At 28.5% G+C, this 18,274-nt stretch overlaps 3 protein-coding genes across 3 annotated transcripts; all 3 read right to left on the bottom strand.

Annotated features, from left to right (window-relative positions):
* Positions 1–2,131: 2,131 nt before the first annotated feature.
* LOC127284908 (splicing factor 3A subunit 2) lies at positions 2,132–3,657 on the bottom strand. Its single transcript, XM_051310627.1, has 3 exons — positions 3,490–3,657; positions 2,626–3,193; positions 2,132–2,556 (listed from the first exon to the last, which is right to left on the bottom strand). The coding sequence occupies exons 2-3, from the start codon at positions 3,169–3,171 to the stop codon at positions 2,278–2,280; spliced, it is 825 nt and encodes a 274-aa protein (XP_051166584.1). The 5' UTR covers positions 3,172–3,193; positions 3,490–3,657; the 3' UTR covers positions 2,132–2,277.
* Positions 3,658–4,795: 1,138 nt separating this feature from the next.
* LOC127284903 (protein MAK16 homolog A) lies at positions 4,796–7,771 on the bottom strand. Its single transcript, XM_051310621.1, has 7 exons — positions 7,455–7,771; positions 7,334–7,380; positions 7,107–7,250; positions 5,553–5,865; positions 5,373–5,468; positions 5,093–5,299; positions 4,796–4,998 (listed from the first exon to the last, which is right to left on the bottom strand). Exons 1-7 carry the CDS (start codon positions 7,467–7,469, stop codon positions 4,861–4,863), a joined length of 960 nt encoding a protein of 319 aa, XP_051166578.1. The 5' UTR covers positions 7,470–7,771; the 3' UTR covers positions 4,796–4,860.
* A 2,903-nt stretch (positions 7,772–10,674) lies between these two features.
* On the bottom strand, positions 10,675–15,936 carry LOC127284859 (uncharacterized). Its single transcript, XM_051310556.1, has one exon. It carries the CDS (start codon positions 15,934–15,936, stop codon positions 10,675–10,677), a length of 5,262 nt encoding a protein of 1,753 aa, XP_051166513.1.
* Between the last annotated feature and the right edge of the window lie 2,338 nt (positions 15,937–18,274).

The following is an 18,274-nucleotide window of genomic DNA, read 5'->3' as shown; positions in this document are numbered from 1 at the left end:
ATTTTTAATTAAAACTCTTTACTAAATTAATTATTTTTAATAATTTTAATGAAATTCATCACAAATTCAATAATTTCAAATAAAATTACCACCAATTTTTCATTCAAAATCAAATAAAATTCAATTATTTAAAAAAAAATTCAATTCAAAATCAACAAAAATTCAATTATTTTAAAAATTTTCAATTCAAAATCAAATAAAATTCAATTATTTTAAAAATTTTCAATTCAAATTCTATTAAAATTTAATTATTTTCCAAATTTTTAAATCAAAATCAACAAAAATTCAATTATTTTAAAAATTTTTAATTCAAAATTAATTATCAAAATTTCCAATCAAAAATCAACTAAAATTAAATTATTATCCAAAATTTCAATCGAAATTCAATTATTTTGCAAAATTTCAATTCAAAATCAAATGAAATTCAATTATTTTAAAAATTTTCAATTCAAAATCAAATAAAATTCAATTATTTTAAAAATTTTCAATTCAGATTCTATTAAAATTTAATTATTTTCCAAATTTTTAAATCAAAATCAACTAAAATTCAATTATTCTTAAAAATTTCAATTCAAAATTAATTATTATGACAATTTTGAATCAAAAATCAACTAAAATTGAATTATTGTCTAAAATTTCAATTGAAATTCAATTATTTTCAAAAATTTGAATTTAAAAGCTTCTAAAATTTTTGAAATTTAATAATTTCAATTTTATAACTCTCCGGAAATTCAATTATTTTTAACTATTTTTATAATATTCTTGAAAAATTCAACTTTCTGAAACCAGTTTGCAATTAAAAATGGTTCTCAAATTGTTGTATTTTTGTCCGAAATTTCTAATAAATATTTTAATGAAATCATCAAAAAAAGTTTTAATTAAAAATCACTTGAAGTTCAATTAATTTAAAAAATCTCAATTTTAAATCTTTGAAAATTCAATTACATTTAAAAAATGTTATCTAAAATTGTTTGATAAATTATTTTTAGTTCTGTAAAATTTTAATTATTGTCTGAAAATTAACAAAATCTTTTGAAATTCAATTATTTTTAAAAATTTTAACTTTAAACCTTCCAAAATTATTGTTATTTAAAAAATAATTTTTTTAAAAAATCTGTAAAATATTTTTGTTAAAATAAAAAAAAAAATCGACTTTTTCGACATTTTTTGAAATATAAATCGACTAAAACCACTTTTTTTGTGCCTTTAAGTCGATCCGAGGCCTGTTAAAAAATAAAGGTCCAGAATGTTTTAGAATCTCGCTTTGTACTTTCTAAACCAAATTAAAATCTATATTTTATATGAATAATATAAATTTTGCATCTAAAAATAAAAAATATTAAGAATATCATCTACAGGCCTCGGATTATTCGACTTTTTATAAAAATGAAACTTTAAGAATGTTTTTATAGAAATTTGTCCCACTTAAAATAAATTTTGAAAATTTGACTTACAATTAGTTCGATTCTAAAATATTGGAAAACAATTTTCTTGATATTTTTATAGAATTATTCTCATTACAGAATTGATAAAATGAATTTAATATCTAATAACATTAGTTATTTAAAAACAAATATTCATTAACCATAATTAAATTTTGTTAAAATAAAAAAATTGACTTTTTTTGTGCCTTAAAGTCTATTCGAGGCCTGCGTCTAAAATAATTTTGCTTTTTGTCAAAATTTATATTCTTTCGAAGTTAAAAATTGTAAATTTTGCAACTTTTAAAGTTGTTATTTTATTTGACAGGGTGGCCGCAAGTCAGGGAAAAACTGGAAATCAGGGAATTTTGATGAAAAGAAACCACAAATTAAAAAACTTTGATACATAAATGTCGATTCAGTTTTTTTTTATTTAGACGTTTTTATAATTATAAAAATTATAAACCATTATAATGGTGCCGTCAGATTTATTATTTTTCAAAGTATTTACTTTTTTTTATAATAAAATTTTGTTATTAAACAATTTTTAATTAACTTATCTTTTCCTTTATGAATAAAATTGTTACTTTAAAAGCATTATAAAAATTTCAATCAGCAATGCAGATTATTAAATAATTCAAAAGTTTTTTAGTCAGGGAATTTTGAAAATAAAATTTTGCGGCCACCCTGATTTGAAAATATCAAGTTAATTCAATTTTTGTTTCGATTCTTTATTAAAATGTAAGGAAAACAGTCAATTGACAATATTTTTTAAGTCACATTTAGTTTTATACAATTCATTGCCATTGTTATTGCAAACAATTGAATAAAACAAACAAAAAAAAAAGAAAGAGATTTAAACTAAATGAGGTGGTGGTGGTGGAATCGCCATTCCTCCAGCTAAAACTGAAGGAGGTGGAGGTACAGGATTAAACATTGGCGGTCTCGGAGGTGGTGGAACAGGCATCATTTGTGGTCCCAATCCTGGTCGAATTAAAGGAACCGGCGGCGGTGGTACTTTTCCAACTTGTGGCTTTTCATTTTTAAAGGCAAACTGTAGGAAAAATTGTTTCGTATCTTTATTCCAATGTGTCCAAAATTTGCCCTCTGCTTTTTCAACTTCTCTACTTGGTACCTAAAACAATAATTAAAAAAATAAGTTTTGAAAAATAATTCAATTGAATAATAATTTACAGAAATATACCTTGAAAGCAATTGTCTCATAAGGTTCGGCAGCGAATAATAAATATTGCCATTTACGATCAGGTGGCTCTACTCTTTGTTCGTAGGCCGACATAAAACGATGTCGAGGACAAATATTGTCGGCAACTTCGGGATAATCAACTTGAAATAAAAGACTTTGTTGTCCAGATTCGGGATCACGTTGTTTAGTTACACGATAACCGGGTCTTCCAATTTTGACAAATTTTTTTGGCTCCACACGAGGTTTCTCCGGCGCTAATGTTTGTGGTGCTTCTTTGGCTTCTTTTGCAGCACGTCTTGCTAAATTGGCTTGATGCTTTTTACCCTGAGTGTGAGCAAGATAACTGCCTTCATTATTGTGTAAAGTGAGACACAATTTACATTCATAGGAGCCAAGATGATTTTTCATAAAATAGGGATCTTTATTGAGATCAATTGTTTCGAGGGCAAGTTGCCGGAGTCGTTCTCTTCGATCGCGATTACTTTCCGACCATGAGGCAACGCCGCCTCCTCCGGTTTTTCCACCGGGTCGATTTTGAAAATCCATGACTTCTTGATGATAATTACAGCTGGATAAAGTAAAATAGAGAATTTAAAAAAATAAAATTGTATAATTGGAAATCAATTTTTATGAATGTTTGAAAAACAAGATGTTTCTAACCTCAAAAATTGTATACTGACCGATAAGTATTATTTAGTTTTTTATTTATATATTGACATTGTGATAGGAAATAAAAACAATTATTTTGCTTTAGAATATTCGGTAAAATAATTAAAAATGATTTTTTTTCTTTTTTTTAAACTTTTGTATTTGATTAAATTGAATTGTTTTGAATATTCGTGTAATATGAAAAATTTACTTTACCTGCTTCATAAATATTATTTTATCGTTAACTTAAAAACACAGTGAGAAAGAGTTTTATTGAAATATTTTGTAAAAATTATTTACAAACTTTGAAAAATTGTTAATAAACTATACAGAACTGTAAACGAAAGTCGAAACTTCTGAGATTTGACAGATCAGCATTGGGTAGTCAATTTCAAGTTTGTAAATCATATTACGTAACTTTACGTTACTTCCGTTAATATTTAAATTTCGAGTTTTTCATTAGTTTATCAATTATTATTTTTATTTATTAAACTATAGCAATATTAAACGCGCGCCAAATTGAGTATTTAATTGTTTGTTATAAAGAAATTAAAGATTAATATTATCAATAATAATTTAAATTTATTAGAATATTATTTCATGTTAAATGATAATAATGAAAATCATTATTATATGTTATTAAATTATATATAAAATTGAATTATTTTCCAAATTTTCAATTTAAAATAAAATAAAATAAAATTCAATTATTTTTTAAAATTTCTATTCAAAATTAATTATCGAAATTTTCAATTAAAAGTGAACTTAAATTAAATTAAAATCCAAAATTTCAATTAAAATTCAGTTCTTTTCCAAAATTTCGAGTCAAAATTAATTATTATCAAAATTTTCAATCAACAATCAACTAAACTTAATTATTATCAAAATTTTCAATCAACTAAGATTAAATTATTTTCAAAATTTTCAATGTAAAATTCAATTATTTTCCAAGTTTTCAATTTAAAATGAAATAAAATTCAATTATTTTTTAAAATTTTTATTCAAAATTAATTATCGAAATTTTCAATTAAAAATGAACTTAAATTAAATTATTATCGAAAATTTCAATTCAAATTTAATTATTTTCCAAAATTTCGAGTCAAAATTAATTATTATCAAAATTTTCAATCAGCAATCAACTAAAATTAATTATTTTCAAATTTTCAATCAACAATCAACTAAAATTAAATTATTTTCAAATTTTCAATTTAAAATTCAATTATTTACCAAGTTTTCAATTTAAAATAAAATAAAATTCAATTATTTTTTAAAATTTCTATTCAAAATTAATTATCGAAACAATGCCAAAAAAAACATTGAAAAATTTTAACCAACACAAAATAATGTCAAACAATACATTTAAAAAAAACAAAAGACCTATAACAAATACTAACTTCAGGTGTGGACAGAATGAACGAAAGATATTCACGATTATTATATGTAATATAGTTTTGTTAAGAAAAAATTGAAACTATATTAAACTTAAAATAAATGTTTGAAAGAAACAAATTGCAAAAAAAAATGTTTCTTAATAATACGAAATTTATTTTCTTTATACAAAGACAAGACATATAACAAATTAATAATTTAGGATCGCACTCTTTCTCTTCCTTCATTTTCAATTTCATATTCAATTTCGACTTTTGGACGTGATTTTTTGTCTAATTTATTTTTCCTTATGAATCTAGGGTTCCTGACTTTTCTACTAGTCGACGGCGCTATATCCTGTTAAAAAAAAAAATATAAATTATTAATCTCGATTAGTTAAGAATAAAATATATTTTTAGGATTAAAAATGTATTAATATTAGAATGTGAACCTCGATATCGCTCGTTTCGGATTCAAAGTCACTGGACACTTCGACATCTTCTTTTAATCCAGAATCACTTTCTTGATCATCATCAGATTCATATTGATACTCGTCATCGTCATCATTATCATCACTTTCATCCTCAACATAAAGTTCAGTTTCACGTTCATCAGCTTCCAATTCCATTTCCACTTCTCTTTCGATTTCCTTCTCTTCCTGAATTATTAAATTTAATTATTGTACAATTTATTGTACATTTATTTATTTAAAAAAAAATCAAGTCACAAACCTCTTCTTCACTTTCGGCTTCGCTTTCACCTTCAACTTCCACGGCTTCGACTGCTTTTTCAAAAGCTTTTTGAGAGAAATTGTAAATATCCTTGTACTGAAAATCAATATAATTTTAATTAAATATATCAATTATTTAAATAGATGATGGTAAATAAAAAAAAATAAATTAAAAGCCTACCACTCCCTTCTTGAGTCTTTCCATCAATTCTTTCTCAATTGCAGTGTCTAATTTAGCGGCAACAAGTGCTTTTTCTTCTCGTCTTGTTTCGCGTCTTTCAATTTTCCTTTGAAGTGGCACTATTTTCTTTTGACGTCTTAATCGTAATTTTCTCATTCGTATCAAATATTGTGTTATTTTCACAAATCTTTGTTTACATTTTGATTTAATAAATCCAGGCCAATAGAGGAGATTTTCATTTATTTGATGAATTGCTTTTTCGAAATTTCGTGAAAGTTTCACTTTTTCCCACATTTCTTTTGGAAAATGAACTCTGAAAAATTGAAAATTAATTTTCGCTGTGTCTATTTAGCCCGCTAACGGGATGAATAGTGGAGATAGATTATTTAGCCCGCTAGCGGGAGAAATCCAAGATTTTGGCTATTTAGCCCGCTTATTTTACAAAAATCACCAAAATGAGAACTATTTATTTTGCAATAAGTATATTTAAAATATTTTTTATTTTTCTTATTTATTTATTCAAGAATAATAAAATATATTTTATTATATAAAATGTATATTAAGTGCAATTAAAAATAAGGCAATCGTTTATTTAAATATATTAATGTGATTTAATACAAAGTATATTTGCTCCAAAATGAATTGTTTAAATATATTTAATTTAATTAATTATTTAATTAAAGTTGTGGTAAGTAAACAAATTCTTTGTTTAAACCAAATTTATTGTAAGAAAACTTGTTTAACTACAGGTATATGGAATTGTTTTCTATTGAAACTTTAAATTTCCAAATAAAAATTAATTTTTGAAATACAATTAAAATTCTTGTATTTTATAAATACGTATTTCCACGGGAAATTATCATTCAAAATTTTTTTTTTTCGAAATTTATATGAAAAATAAGAAATTACGTATGTTTTTAATTTGATGAAAATGAAGGAAGTTATGATTTTTTGAAATTTAACGTCAACAAAAGAAGTGTGTTTTTGGAACATTTTTATAAAACTGAAATTACCAACGTTGATTCAACGAAAAAAAAATAAAAGTTAAGGATTCTAATTCCCATCAAAGAAATTTATTTATTTTCAACCTTCCATAAACTATTTTCTAATAATTTATTGGAAAATAAATATACCTGTTGTTAAACAGTTTTCTTACAATAAATTTGGTTTAAACAAAAAATTTGTTTTTTTACCACAACATTAATTAAATAATTAATTAAATTAAATTTATAAACAATTCATTTTGAAGCAAATAAACTTTGTATTAAATCACATTAATATATTTAAATAAACGATTGCCTTATTTTTAATTGCACTTAATATACATTTAATAGAATATATATATTTTATTATTCTAGAATAAATAAATAAGAAAAATAAAAAATATTTTAAATATACTTATTGCAAACTAAATAGTTCTCATTTTGGTGATTTTTTTAAAATAAGCGGGCTAAATAGCCAAAATCCTCCCGTTAGCGGGCTAAATAGACACAGCGATTAATTTTTTCTAATACGTTTAATTTTGATTTTAATAATTGAATTATTTATATTTACCTTTCGGCAGTTCTCATATATAGAAAAATAATTCCATTTTCTTCTCTTACTGTGGCATATTGACTATTAGCCAAAGGACAAGAGGAACGACTACACAAACCTGTGAGGTTATATTCATTGCGGCAAAATCTCTGTGATTTTGTACTGAAAAATAATTTTTTTCCTTAACTTTTTAAATCGGAAGAATTATTATTTGAAAATATAAGAATTTTTTTTGTTGTACTTACTTTACTTTAAATGAACAAAATGATTTGTTGATAATACTCCAAACAACCTGAAAAAAAATTAATTCGATATAATTTTTCTATTAAATACCTAGAAAAAAAAAAAAAAATGTTATAAACTTACATCGTCGTGCTGCATTTTAATTCAAAATAATATTCCTTGTTAGAAAGTAATTCTTTTATAAATAGTTTATTAAAAAACTAAAACCTGTCACTAATTCACTAAACACGTGCGCGATGATTTCAGGTTGAGGTTAGGTTACATACAATTTGCTTTTCTCCCATTGGTTAATGTAATTTTTCCGCTTTATTTAAATAAAAGATTTATTGTCTATTTCAATTAAAAGTATAAAAAAGTGTTTGTTTTGTATTTTTACTGTAAAAAAATAAGAAATATAAAATGATTTATCGAAATATTTAAAAATGTTATCATCTTGTATTTTTAGAAGCTGTTTTCAATTCCAGGTACAAGATGTCGCCACCAATACGTTTGAACATTTTCTTTAGTTGTAGTTTACTTTCGAAAGATGGCTGTTCATGTTCTAGAATCGACGCCATTATAAGTTGATTGTTACCTAAATTTGAAACCTTTCCATGTGCTGAGCGTTATACTATTTGTTTCTAATTTTTGTCAAGTAATTTACAAACGAATTAATTAAACTGATTAAATGAACAGTGTGAACAATTTTTGTGACAAAACTGCCGCCAAGTGATGGGAAATAACGCAATTAACATCGGTAAGTGTTATTTTGAAACAATAAAAAAAAGATGAAAGAAATTTTTTGCATGATTTTGATTTTTAAATTCTCTACAAGTAGAAGTTATTTAATTATAATTTTTGACAACATGTGCTTCCAGTCTCATAAATGTATTTTATATTCCTAATTTTTGTTTGACATTTTAATGTTGAATAGTATATTAGTTATTTTTGAAAAATGTAATGAACATAAATAATTAAGGTTATGATGTCAAATTTTTTCGGTTACTAAAAAATTAAAAACGAAAATAGAATAAAATTTCGATTGTTTTTAGTTTATTAAACAAAGTGAACTGGTAAATTTGCCAATAAATGTTTCTTTACATTTTTGATATTTTCCATTAAAATAATTTAAAGCTATTAAAAACTTTTTTATATACTTTTTATTTGTGATGCAAAAATCCTATAATTTTCGGAATACATACTTTTTTTTCTTTCTTTGTAAAATAATTATTTATTCAATAATAATGTCCGTTTTTTTTTTTAACGGAAGGAAACCAGTATTTAAACTCGTATATTTTTCTAACAGAGTAAAAAATTATATGTTTTGTAAAATAATTTGATTTTTTGTAATTAAATTGCGATTTAGAAAAAAATGTTTTTAAATTTCTTGTTGAATTTCGTTTGACAAAAAAAATTTTTTTTTAACTAAAATAGTGATGAAAATTTAGTACAATGTTTAAAAATACATGTTACATTTATATCTTGATTATATAGAAACTATATGTTTTATCTTTTATTTGGAAAAAAAATTTTTATTTTACAATTTATTAACAATAATTATTGTTAAAAAATTGTAAAATAGAATTTTATTTGTTTTAATTTTTACTGAAATACTAAATTTGTAAAAAAAATAACAAAAAAGAAATACAAAATTTTTTGTATAATTATATAGCTTAATTTTTTTTTAAACCGCGGAGATTATAAACTAGTATTCACTAATTTTAAGCAAGGTAAATTTTGATATTGATTAATTTTACTGGTCCCTTAGGAGAATTTCTTCTATATATATATATATATATATACAAAGGAGTAGTTTATATTTAGCAAAAAGTTAGTTCATGCGTATATTTATCAATTTTTCAATATTACATAAAACAAATTTTTGAAGTTAAATATATATTTTATTTATTATCCAAATTTTTGTTTTATATTCGGAAGTATTTTACTTAAAATATTAATTATTAATATTAGTAAATAATAGCAAATATTAGTAAATAATAGCAAATATTAGTAAATAATAGCAAATATTAGTTAATATTAGTAAATGAAATAAATATTTATTAAATAAATTCAAATTTAAAAAAAAAATCCAGATTTTTAAAAATTAAACCTTACGATTAATATATTTTCTTTTATCAGGAGGCAAAAAAAGTGCAGTGATTTTCTGGAAACGAAGAAAAAAAAAAGCGAAGATGGAAATATATAATTATGCAGCAAGTCGCGATTGAATATTGAAATGGAGGCGCACAACAAAAACCTGAGTGATGTAATTGACTGATGCTGAAAAAAAAAAAATGCTTCTACCGGAATTCGTATTGTGAGTAAATTTTCTTTTGTAATTTTAAAAAATTATTTTCAAAAGCAGAAAATTAATATAATCTTTTTGCTAAATTTTATTTTTTCCTAATAGAATATTGAAAGCGAAAAAATATACAGAATCCTTGAATTCTAATGGGGGTGTTTTACAGGGAAATAAACACTCATTTAATGCGCAATAACAAAGTTAACAAACTCTTTGTGACTATATATGTATATATATATATACGCTATTTCGTTAAAGGGTTGAAAGATCTTAGCAAAACGAAATCAGTGTACTGAGAATAACCATCGCTCTCCTAAGCCTTCCCCCTTGTGACGCACTAATCACTGGATAATGGGCGAATTTATATTCGTACATAGTATCAAGGCGAGAACCCTCTAAAGGGTGCGGTGGACGAACGTCATCCTTTCACATTTACCAATCTTGACTATAGTTGTGGTGGCCAAGTCAACTTTCTTAATTAAGAGAGAGAGTCGTTCCCTTCACATCAGCTCAACATCTTATTCCACCCCGTGTCTTTCACGACAGCGTCACACAAAACCCCTTAACTCTCCCACTTGCGAATAAAGAAAATTTTAACACGTGCCGTCAATAAAAATCAAAATAATTCAGAAAATTACAAGGTGTCTAACGGTCAGGGAAAGTCAGGGAATTTAAATTGTTTATATTTGTGGAAAGAAGAAGGAGATGGATTTTTTCTTATTTTTCTTGTAGCACAAAAACTAAATTTATTTTACAAAATAAAATAGCGGATTTACAAAAAAAGAGATGCGTACACTGCAAAGATTGATTTAATATTGATTTTATGGCGTCATGGTGTCGCTCACCACACACATCACACATGCAAGTCACATTCTGCACACCAGACGGCGCTTCGGCAACGGCGCCAAAGTTTGGATAAAAATAAAAAACAGAAAAACTCAACTATGAATAATAATCATTCCAAACATACCGGCCACCTTGCGAGATTGTTTTAAAGATCGCAATAATAATTTTTAATTTTACAAAGATTCTTGAATTTACTAAAAAACGCAGAGAACAATTTTACAATATCTTATCATCAATCGAAGTAGGTAACAGAACAATTTTTGAAATCGGACGAACAAACTCGGAGTTAGCCGTTTTTAAATGCACAACTCTTACCACCCCATCTCGTCCCGATATGCATTTGATAATTCGTGCTAAATCCCATTTAGATGGCGGAGAATCTTCATTTTTAATCAAGACAATATCACCAACTTTAATGTTAGGTCGGGCTGAAAACCATTTGGTTCGTTGCTGCAAAGTTTGTAAATATACTCGAGACCAAGATCTCCAAAAATGCTCTAGAATGCGTTGGTAAAATTGCCAACGAGTCAGACGGTTTTCAGGTACATCAAGATAGGAAGGTGTAGGTACTATTTTCAGAGCGGAACCCACTAAAAAATGTCCCGGTGTGAGCACGTCGCAGCTCTCCGGATCCTCGTTGATCGGAACGAGGGGACGCGAATTTAAACAACTTTCAATTTGGCACAAAAGAGTGGTGAGTTCTTCCGCGGTCGGTGTCGAATTAGATAACAATTTACGTAAATGCCCTTTTACACTTTTAACACCCGCCTCCCATAATCCGCCGAAGTTGGGAGCGTACGGTGGCATAAAGTGCCATGTAGTACCATCAGAAGCGAGTTGAGCTGCAAGAATAGGATCTTTTAGGAGAGTCCGGAAAGTCTGCGAAAGCTCGCGATCAGCGCCGCGAAAATTCGTACCATTATCGCTATACAGGTCAGACGGAATTCCACGGCGTGAAGTGAAGCGCCTAAAGGCCGCAATAAAAGTTGCTGTCGATAAATCATGAACCAGTTCCAAATGGATTGCTTTTACTGCAAGGCATATAAAGACTGCAATCCAGGCCTTGTGTGACTTAGAACCACGACCTGAGGACGATCGAACCAAAAATGGTCCCGCGTAGTCAAGACCGGTGTGGGAAAACGGACGGGAAGGAGATATTCTGGCAGTTGGAAGGTCACCCATTATTTGGGTTTCAGTTCGAGCCTTGTGTCGGACGCAAGTAACGCAACGGTTGACAACTGCATTGGTTTGACTTCGACCGTTGATTATCCAATATTGGGTACGCGACATGTACAAGGTTAATTGTATTCCGGAATGTAACAAGTTTTTATGAAACTGTTCTAAGATCATTCGAGACAAAACATGTTTAGGTAGAATAGCAGGAGGCTGCTGATAAATTGACAAATTAGATTGGAGCAACCGGCCACCAAGACGCACAATTCCATTATCATCAATAAACGGGTTAAGTCGTTTAAGCGGAGAGTCTCTTGGTAGTAGATTGTTAGATTTAATTGCGTCGGTCTCTCTAGAAAAAGCAGTGGCTTGAACGTAACGAACCCAAAAAATAGAAGCCTCTCGAATTTCGATTGCTGTCATAGGAACTTTAGGTTTAACCTTAGTTTTGAATACATTAATCGCTCGCAGAACATAGGCAGTGACTCGTAACAACCGAGCCCAAGAAGACATTTTTTTTATCAATTTTAAATGCCAGTCTTCTTTGTCTTGAGTAACATTGTGCGAGGTCATCCGTTTTTCTTGTTCGGTGTTGAGAATATTCGAATCACGTTGTGGCCAATTACCTGACGAGTTAGATAACCATGGAGGGCCTCGCCACCATAAGGTAAACGAAGGTAAATTTTCAGCAGATAAGCCACGGGATGCGCAATCAGCCGGGTTTTCTTTTGATGGAACGTGATTCCAAAGAGCAGAAGGTAAACTTGTTTGAATTGCGGAGACGCGATTTGCAACAAACACTGTCCACGTGACAGGTGGCTTTTGTAGCCAACTCAAAACCACAGACGAATCTGTCCAACAATAAATTGGAACATCAACCAGATTTAGCGACCTTATAACAAAAGAAAGTAGAGTTGTTAGTAGGCTTGCCGCGCACAACTCCAATCTAGGTATGCTTATTGTTTTTAACGGAGCAACTTTAGTTTTTGCGGTAAGGAGACTTACTAAAATTGTTCCCGACGCAGTTACAACTCGACTATATACGACAGCAGCATAGGCAACACTCGATGCGTCAGAAAAACCATGTATCTGCAAGTTGGAAGAATTATTGTCCAGAGCGATATACCGAGGGACAGAAACTTGTGATAACTTAGAGAGTTTTATACGAAAGTCATCCCATTCGTGAGCAAGATCGGAAGGGAGTAAATCATCCCAATCAAGTTTTCGAAGCCAGAGCTTTTGAAGTAGGATTTTTGCAGAGATAGTCACTGGCGATATCCATCCCAGTGGGTCAAAAAGTTTTGAAGCAGCCGAGAGTAACGAGCGCTTAGTAGGATTATCTGAAGGAAGTGCAGAGAACCGGTAGATAAAGGCATCAGCCGCAGGATCCCAAAAGATGCCTAGAACTTTAAAACCAGAGGAATCACCGAGAGGCATTTCCATTGCAAGGCCATGCTCCACGTCAGGCAATCCCTCAAGCAACTCCGGTTCATTGCTAAACCACTTGCGCAATGGAAATCCACCTGAAGAAGTTAAAGCAATCAACTGATCTCGGGCTGTTAAGGCGGACACTTTATCTTTTCCTCCAAGAAATGTATCGTCAACGTAGGTGTCATTCAATAAAATCGGAGCTGCGATGGGGAAATTCGCTTCTTCATCCTTCGCCAATTGACGTAACACTCTGATTGCTAAGTATGGTGAACTAGCCATACCGTACGTAACTGTATTTAACTCATACACTTGAAGAGAGTCAGCAGGTGAATCACGCCAAATAATACACTGATATTTGCGATCATCCGGGGATATTAAAATCTGACGAAACATGTTAGCGATATCAGCACATAAAACGTATTTATGCTGACGCCAATTCAAGATTATTGTCGAAATCTCGTTCTGTAGTTTAGGACCCACGTGTAAACAATCGTTCAGGGAAATCTTGGTTGAGGTAGGACTTGAAGCGTTGAAGACTACTCTCAGCTTCATTGTTTGACTGCAATCTCGTAACACTGGATGGTGAGGAATGAATACGTTTCGCGGATCACATTCATCCAATGTGCCTAGCAGAGACATATGACCCATTGCTTTATAATTAGTTATAAACTCTTGATAATTTAAAGCGAGTAGTGGATTACGCGAAAATCTTTTTTCTAATCTGTCAAACGAATTAAGAGCAGTAGATAGCGAATCTCCGAGAATATTGGGATCTTGATCGAAGGGAAGCTTAACCGTGTATTTACCAGACAAATCCCTTGAATGAGTCTCAGCAAAATGATTTTCACAATCAATTTCTTTTTTTGTAAGAGGAATACTGTGAGGAACTTCTTCCAATTCCCAGAATCGAGCAATTGATTGATCAACAGAGGCATTTAGTGCATGATGGACATTAATGTGGAGTACGTGAGAAGATAAATTTGGAAGAGGTCCAGAAAGAATCCATCCGAAGATGGTTGATTGGGCAATGAGGCTACCAGAGGTACCAGGACAAACTCCCTGTTTCAAGGTTTGACTGTATAAATCGGCACCAATCAATAAATCAATGGCGTCACTTGAGCAAGGACAAGGATCAGCGAGCTCTAAGTTTTGTAAATTTGAAGGTATTTTGGATAACGCGAATTCTGTAGGGACGTAGGATGTGATCTTTGGAAGGATGAATGCTTGAGTCGTGAGAAAATCAGTACCAGGTTTGACGGGCTTTACTAAAATTTGCGCGGAATGAATGACTTTATTTGACGAGTTTCCTCCTAATCCAGATACCATAACATTAACATTTTTGCGAGAGAGATGTAATAGTTGCACGACCGATTCTGAAATAAAAGTGGCTTCGGAGCCTTGATCAAGTAAAGCTCGAATTTGTACTCGACGACCGTTAGGCGCTTCTACTATCACACGAGCCGTTGCTAATAAGACAGCTCGCCGACTTTCAGTCTCATGCAAATGAGACGATACAAGTTTTTCAATTTTTGATTGATTTTGTGAGCTTGAAACATCCGAACTACAGTCATTATCATTTGATTTTGAAGTAGTATTGTTAGAATTATAATTGCCTTGCTCGCGATGCAAGAGAGAGTGATGCGGTTTACCACACTTTGAACAAACATTTTTGCTTACACACGCATTACGATAATGTTTACCCAAACAGTTAGTACATCGATTATTTTCACGAACGCAGTCATACCTCTCATTCGCGGATTTTGCTTTAAATTGCGGACAGGAATACAAATTATGTTCTCCCTTGCACAGGCAGCAAGACAATTTGGACGAGCTTTGATGAGAAAAAACTTTAGGCCGAGAATTATTATGGGGATGCGATGAGTTAGTCGCACTTTTGTTGTCAAAACGTTTCTTAACAGTTACAGATGCCTCAAGCGCACGAATACGCATGTCCAAAAATTTAGTAAACTCATTTAGAGAGGGAGGATCCGTCGAATCACTTACTACTAATTCCCATTGATCTCGCGAACATTTGTCAAGTTTATTAATAAGAATATAAACAAAGAGATCATTCTTCTCATCGATTGGGCGATTTAAATTTGTCAAAGCAGTACTCACAGTAATAATAACATTACGCATGTGTTTCAAATTAGCAAGAAAATCTGAGGTAATATCTGGAAGTTCTACAATCTTTTTTAAATAGTCAAACACCAAAGCTTTACAATTATCGTAACGAGATTCTAAATTTTTCCAGATAATTTGAAAATTATTAGCTGTTCCGGGTTGATTTTGCGCGATTATTAAAGCCTCGTCGGCAAGACTAACTTTTAAATAATGTAAACGTTCAGCATCCGAAAGAGATTCATTTTTAATTACCAAAGATGTAAATAAATCGCGAAAAGCAAGCCACTCACTGTACTCACCCGAGAATTTCGGAATTGTGATACGCGGTAAATGAACTGATGGCGCTGTTGGACGGTGATGACTGTCTGGTCTGGATTGTCCGGGAACTTCTTGGTGCGGAGCAGCTTGGATGACTGGCGGTTCTGGGAGTTGAGACAAAATTAAATCTATCGCATCCTCATAGATTTCCTCTGTTTCGTTGAATTTAGCAGGATCATAAATTTGTAGATCACTAGCGTCTTCATAATCGCTCTCGTGAACGGAATTTCCAGGAGCGACAGGCGGATTTGCTATTAACAGCACATGATTTTTTCTGCACCTTTCCCAAAATTCTTGCAGATTTGATAGACGTCCAACCAAAAATTGACGAGATGGATTTTCCTGGTTCCTCACTCGTCTAGTAATCTTGATAATAGATTCGAATAAAACCTCTTGATCTTTCAGAGTCAATACGTAAGAGTCACTCGCCATTTTTATGAGCACTCGGTGATATCTATTTACAATGGCTTAGCACACATTGAACAAATAGATATTTTCCACAATGTGACCAAAAGCAATACTTTGGCTGTATTGAAAAAGCAAGTTTGCGAATAAAGTGAATTAAATACACTTTAGAAAATACACTGGTAGTAAAAGTCACGTTTTGATAATGGCGTTGCTATGAGACACTAAGCGACGCGCAATTTCGTACAACAAAAATCACTTTTTTCCTCTCCTCTTCGAATCCAAGCTCGAAGGACCATGTTTATATTTGTGGAAAGAAGAAGGAGATGGATTTTTTCTTATTTTTCTTGTAGCACAAAAACTAAATTTATTTTACAAAATAAAATAGCGGATTTACAAAAAAAGAGATGCGTACACTGCAAAGATTGATTTAATATTGATTTTATGGCGTCATGGTGTCGCTCACCACACACATCACACATGCAAGTCACATTCTGCACACCAGACGGCGCTTCGGCAACGGCGCCAAAGTTTGGATAAAAATAAAAAACAGAAAAACTCAACTATGAATAATAATCATTCCAAACATAAATGGTCAGGGAAAAATTAGGGAATTTCTTTAATTTTCTGAAATTTTTTATAAATAATCTAAAAAATAACTATTAGTTTCAAAATTTTTTTTTTACTTTTTTCCCCAAAGCAAATGAAAATTAAAAAGTTGGCCTTCACACTCAATTATTATGTGATATATCTTATATTTATTAAGTAAATAATTATTTACTACTATTTATTGAATTTAATAAATGATTTTTTAAATTTGGATAACAATTATTTAATTTTTTTTCAGTGAAATATTTGGTTTTTTAATATAAATAAAAAAATAATAAAATTAAATTAATATTTTAATATAATTAGGTAATATAATTAAAATGTATTTTATTTTGCTTTTCTGTGGGTAAAATTATTTAAACAAAAAGTTTCCTGAGACTAATTCCAAAACATTTTGCAAGATTTTCTTATTGTTTTCAGATATGCAATAAACCAAAAAAAAATTTTAAACGATCAAAGTAAAAATAAATAAATTTGTTTATAAAAAATTTATATTTTTTTAAATAAAAATTTTAAAAAAATTTTCTTGACAACACTTGTTAAAAATCAAAAAACAACTTTTATTTTCTTAAAAAAGTTTTTCAATAATTTCTTTTGATGCAAATATATATGTGATTAAAAATAGATATTATACTTTTGAAAAAAACTTAAATTTAAGAATTTTTACCCGAAAATTTTTAAACCTACAAAAAATTACGTATACTTTTTTTTCTCAGAACTTTGGTTTTATAATAAACATATTTTTATATTTATTTTTTGATTTTTTAAAATAATAATTTGCAATATATATTATAATAAAGAATAAAAATTCTTGGTGTTTTCGATTTTATATAATAAAATATTAATTACAGGCCTCGGATCGACTTAAAGGCACAAAAAAAGTCGTTTTAGTCGATTTATATTCCAAAAAAAGTCGATTTTTTTATTTTAACAAAAAAATTTTAGATTTTTAAATAATAATAATTTTGAAAAGGGTTAAAGTTGAAATTTTAACAAATAACTGAATTTCAAAAGTTAATTTTCAGACAATAAATAAATTTTACAGAAGTAAAAATAATTAATCAAATAATTTTAGATAACATTTTTTAAAAGTAACTGAATTTTCAAAGATGATTAATTTTGAATTTGAAATTTTTGAAAATAATTGAATTTTAGTTGATTTTTAATTGAAAATTTTAATAATAATTAATTTTAAATTGAAATTTTTGAAAATAATTGAATTTTAGTTGATTTTAAATTGAAAATTTGGAAAATAATTGAATTTTAAAAGATTTTAAATTGAAAATTTTGAAAATAACTGAATTTTAAAAGATTTTGAATTGAAATTTTGGAAAATAATTAAAGAATTTATCAGTAATTACAAAAATTGAACTTAAAAATCTTTTTAATTGCAAAATGATTTTAGATAATTGAATTTTCAAAGAATATTATAAAAATAGTTAAAAATAACTGAATTTCAGGAGGATTTTAGAAATAATTAAATTTTAGAATATTTTAAATTCAAATTTTTGAATATAATTAAATTTCAATTGAAATTTTGGATAATAATTGAATTTTAGTTGATTTTTGATTGAAAATTTTAATAATAATTAATTTGGAAATGAAATTTTTGAGAATAATTGAATTTTAGTTGATTTTAAATTGAAAATTTGGAAAATAATTGAATTTTGAAAGATTTTGAATTGAAAATTTTGAAAATAACTGAAATTTCTTTGATTTTGAGTTGTAAATTTTGAAAGTAATTAAATTTTAGTTG

Source organism: Leptopilina boulardi, unplaced genomic scaffold (assembly GCF_019393585.1).
Source record: "Leptopilina boulardi isolate dan_hultmark-lab unplaced genomic scaffold, ZJU_Lbou_2.1 LbouV2_327, whole genome shotgun sequence".
Taxonomy (NCBI): domain Eukaryota; kingdom Metazoa; phylum Arthropoda; class Insecta; order Hymenoptera; family Figitidae; genus Leptopilina; species Leptopilina boulardi.
This window is presented reverse-complemented; position numbering and strand designations above follow the sequence as displayed.

Bases quoted from the DNA above. Each gene is read 5' to 3' on its own strand.
- LOC127284859 (XM_051310556.1), bottom strand. From the start codon at position 15,936: ATGGCGAGTGACTCTTACGTATTGACTCTGAAAGATCAAGAGGTTTTA.
- LOC127284908 (XM_051310627.1), bottom strand. From the start codon at position 3,171: ATGGATTTTCAAAATCGACCCGGTGGAAAAACCGGAGGAGGCGGCGTT. The intron at 2,557-2,625 runs GTATATTTCTGT...TTATTGTTTTAG, and splicing joins ATGAGACAATTGCTTTCAAG to GTACCAAGTAGAGAAGTTGA.
- LOC127284903 (XM_051310621.1), bottom strand. The intron at 5,866-7,106 runs GTAAATATAAAT...TCAATTTTTCAG, and splicing joins TATATGAGAACTGCCGAAAG to AGTTCATTTTCCAAAAGAAA. The intron at 4,999-5,092 runs GTTCACATTCTA...TTTTTTTAACAG, and splicing joins CCGAAACGAGCGATATCGAG to GATATAGCGCCGTCGACTAG.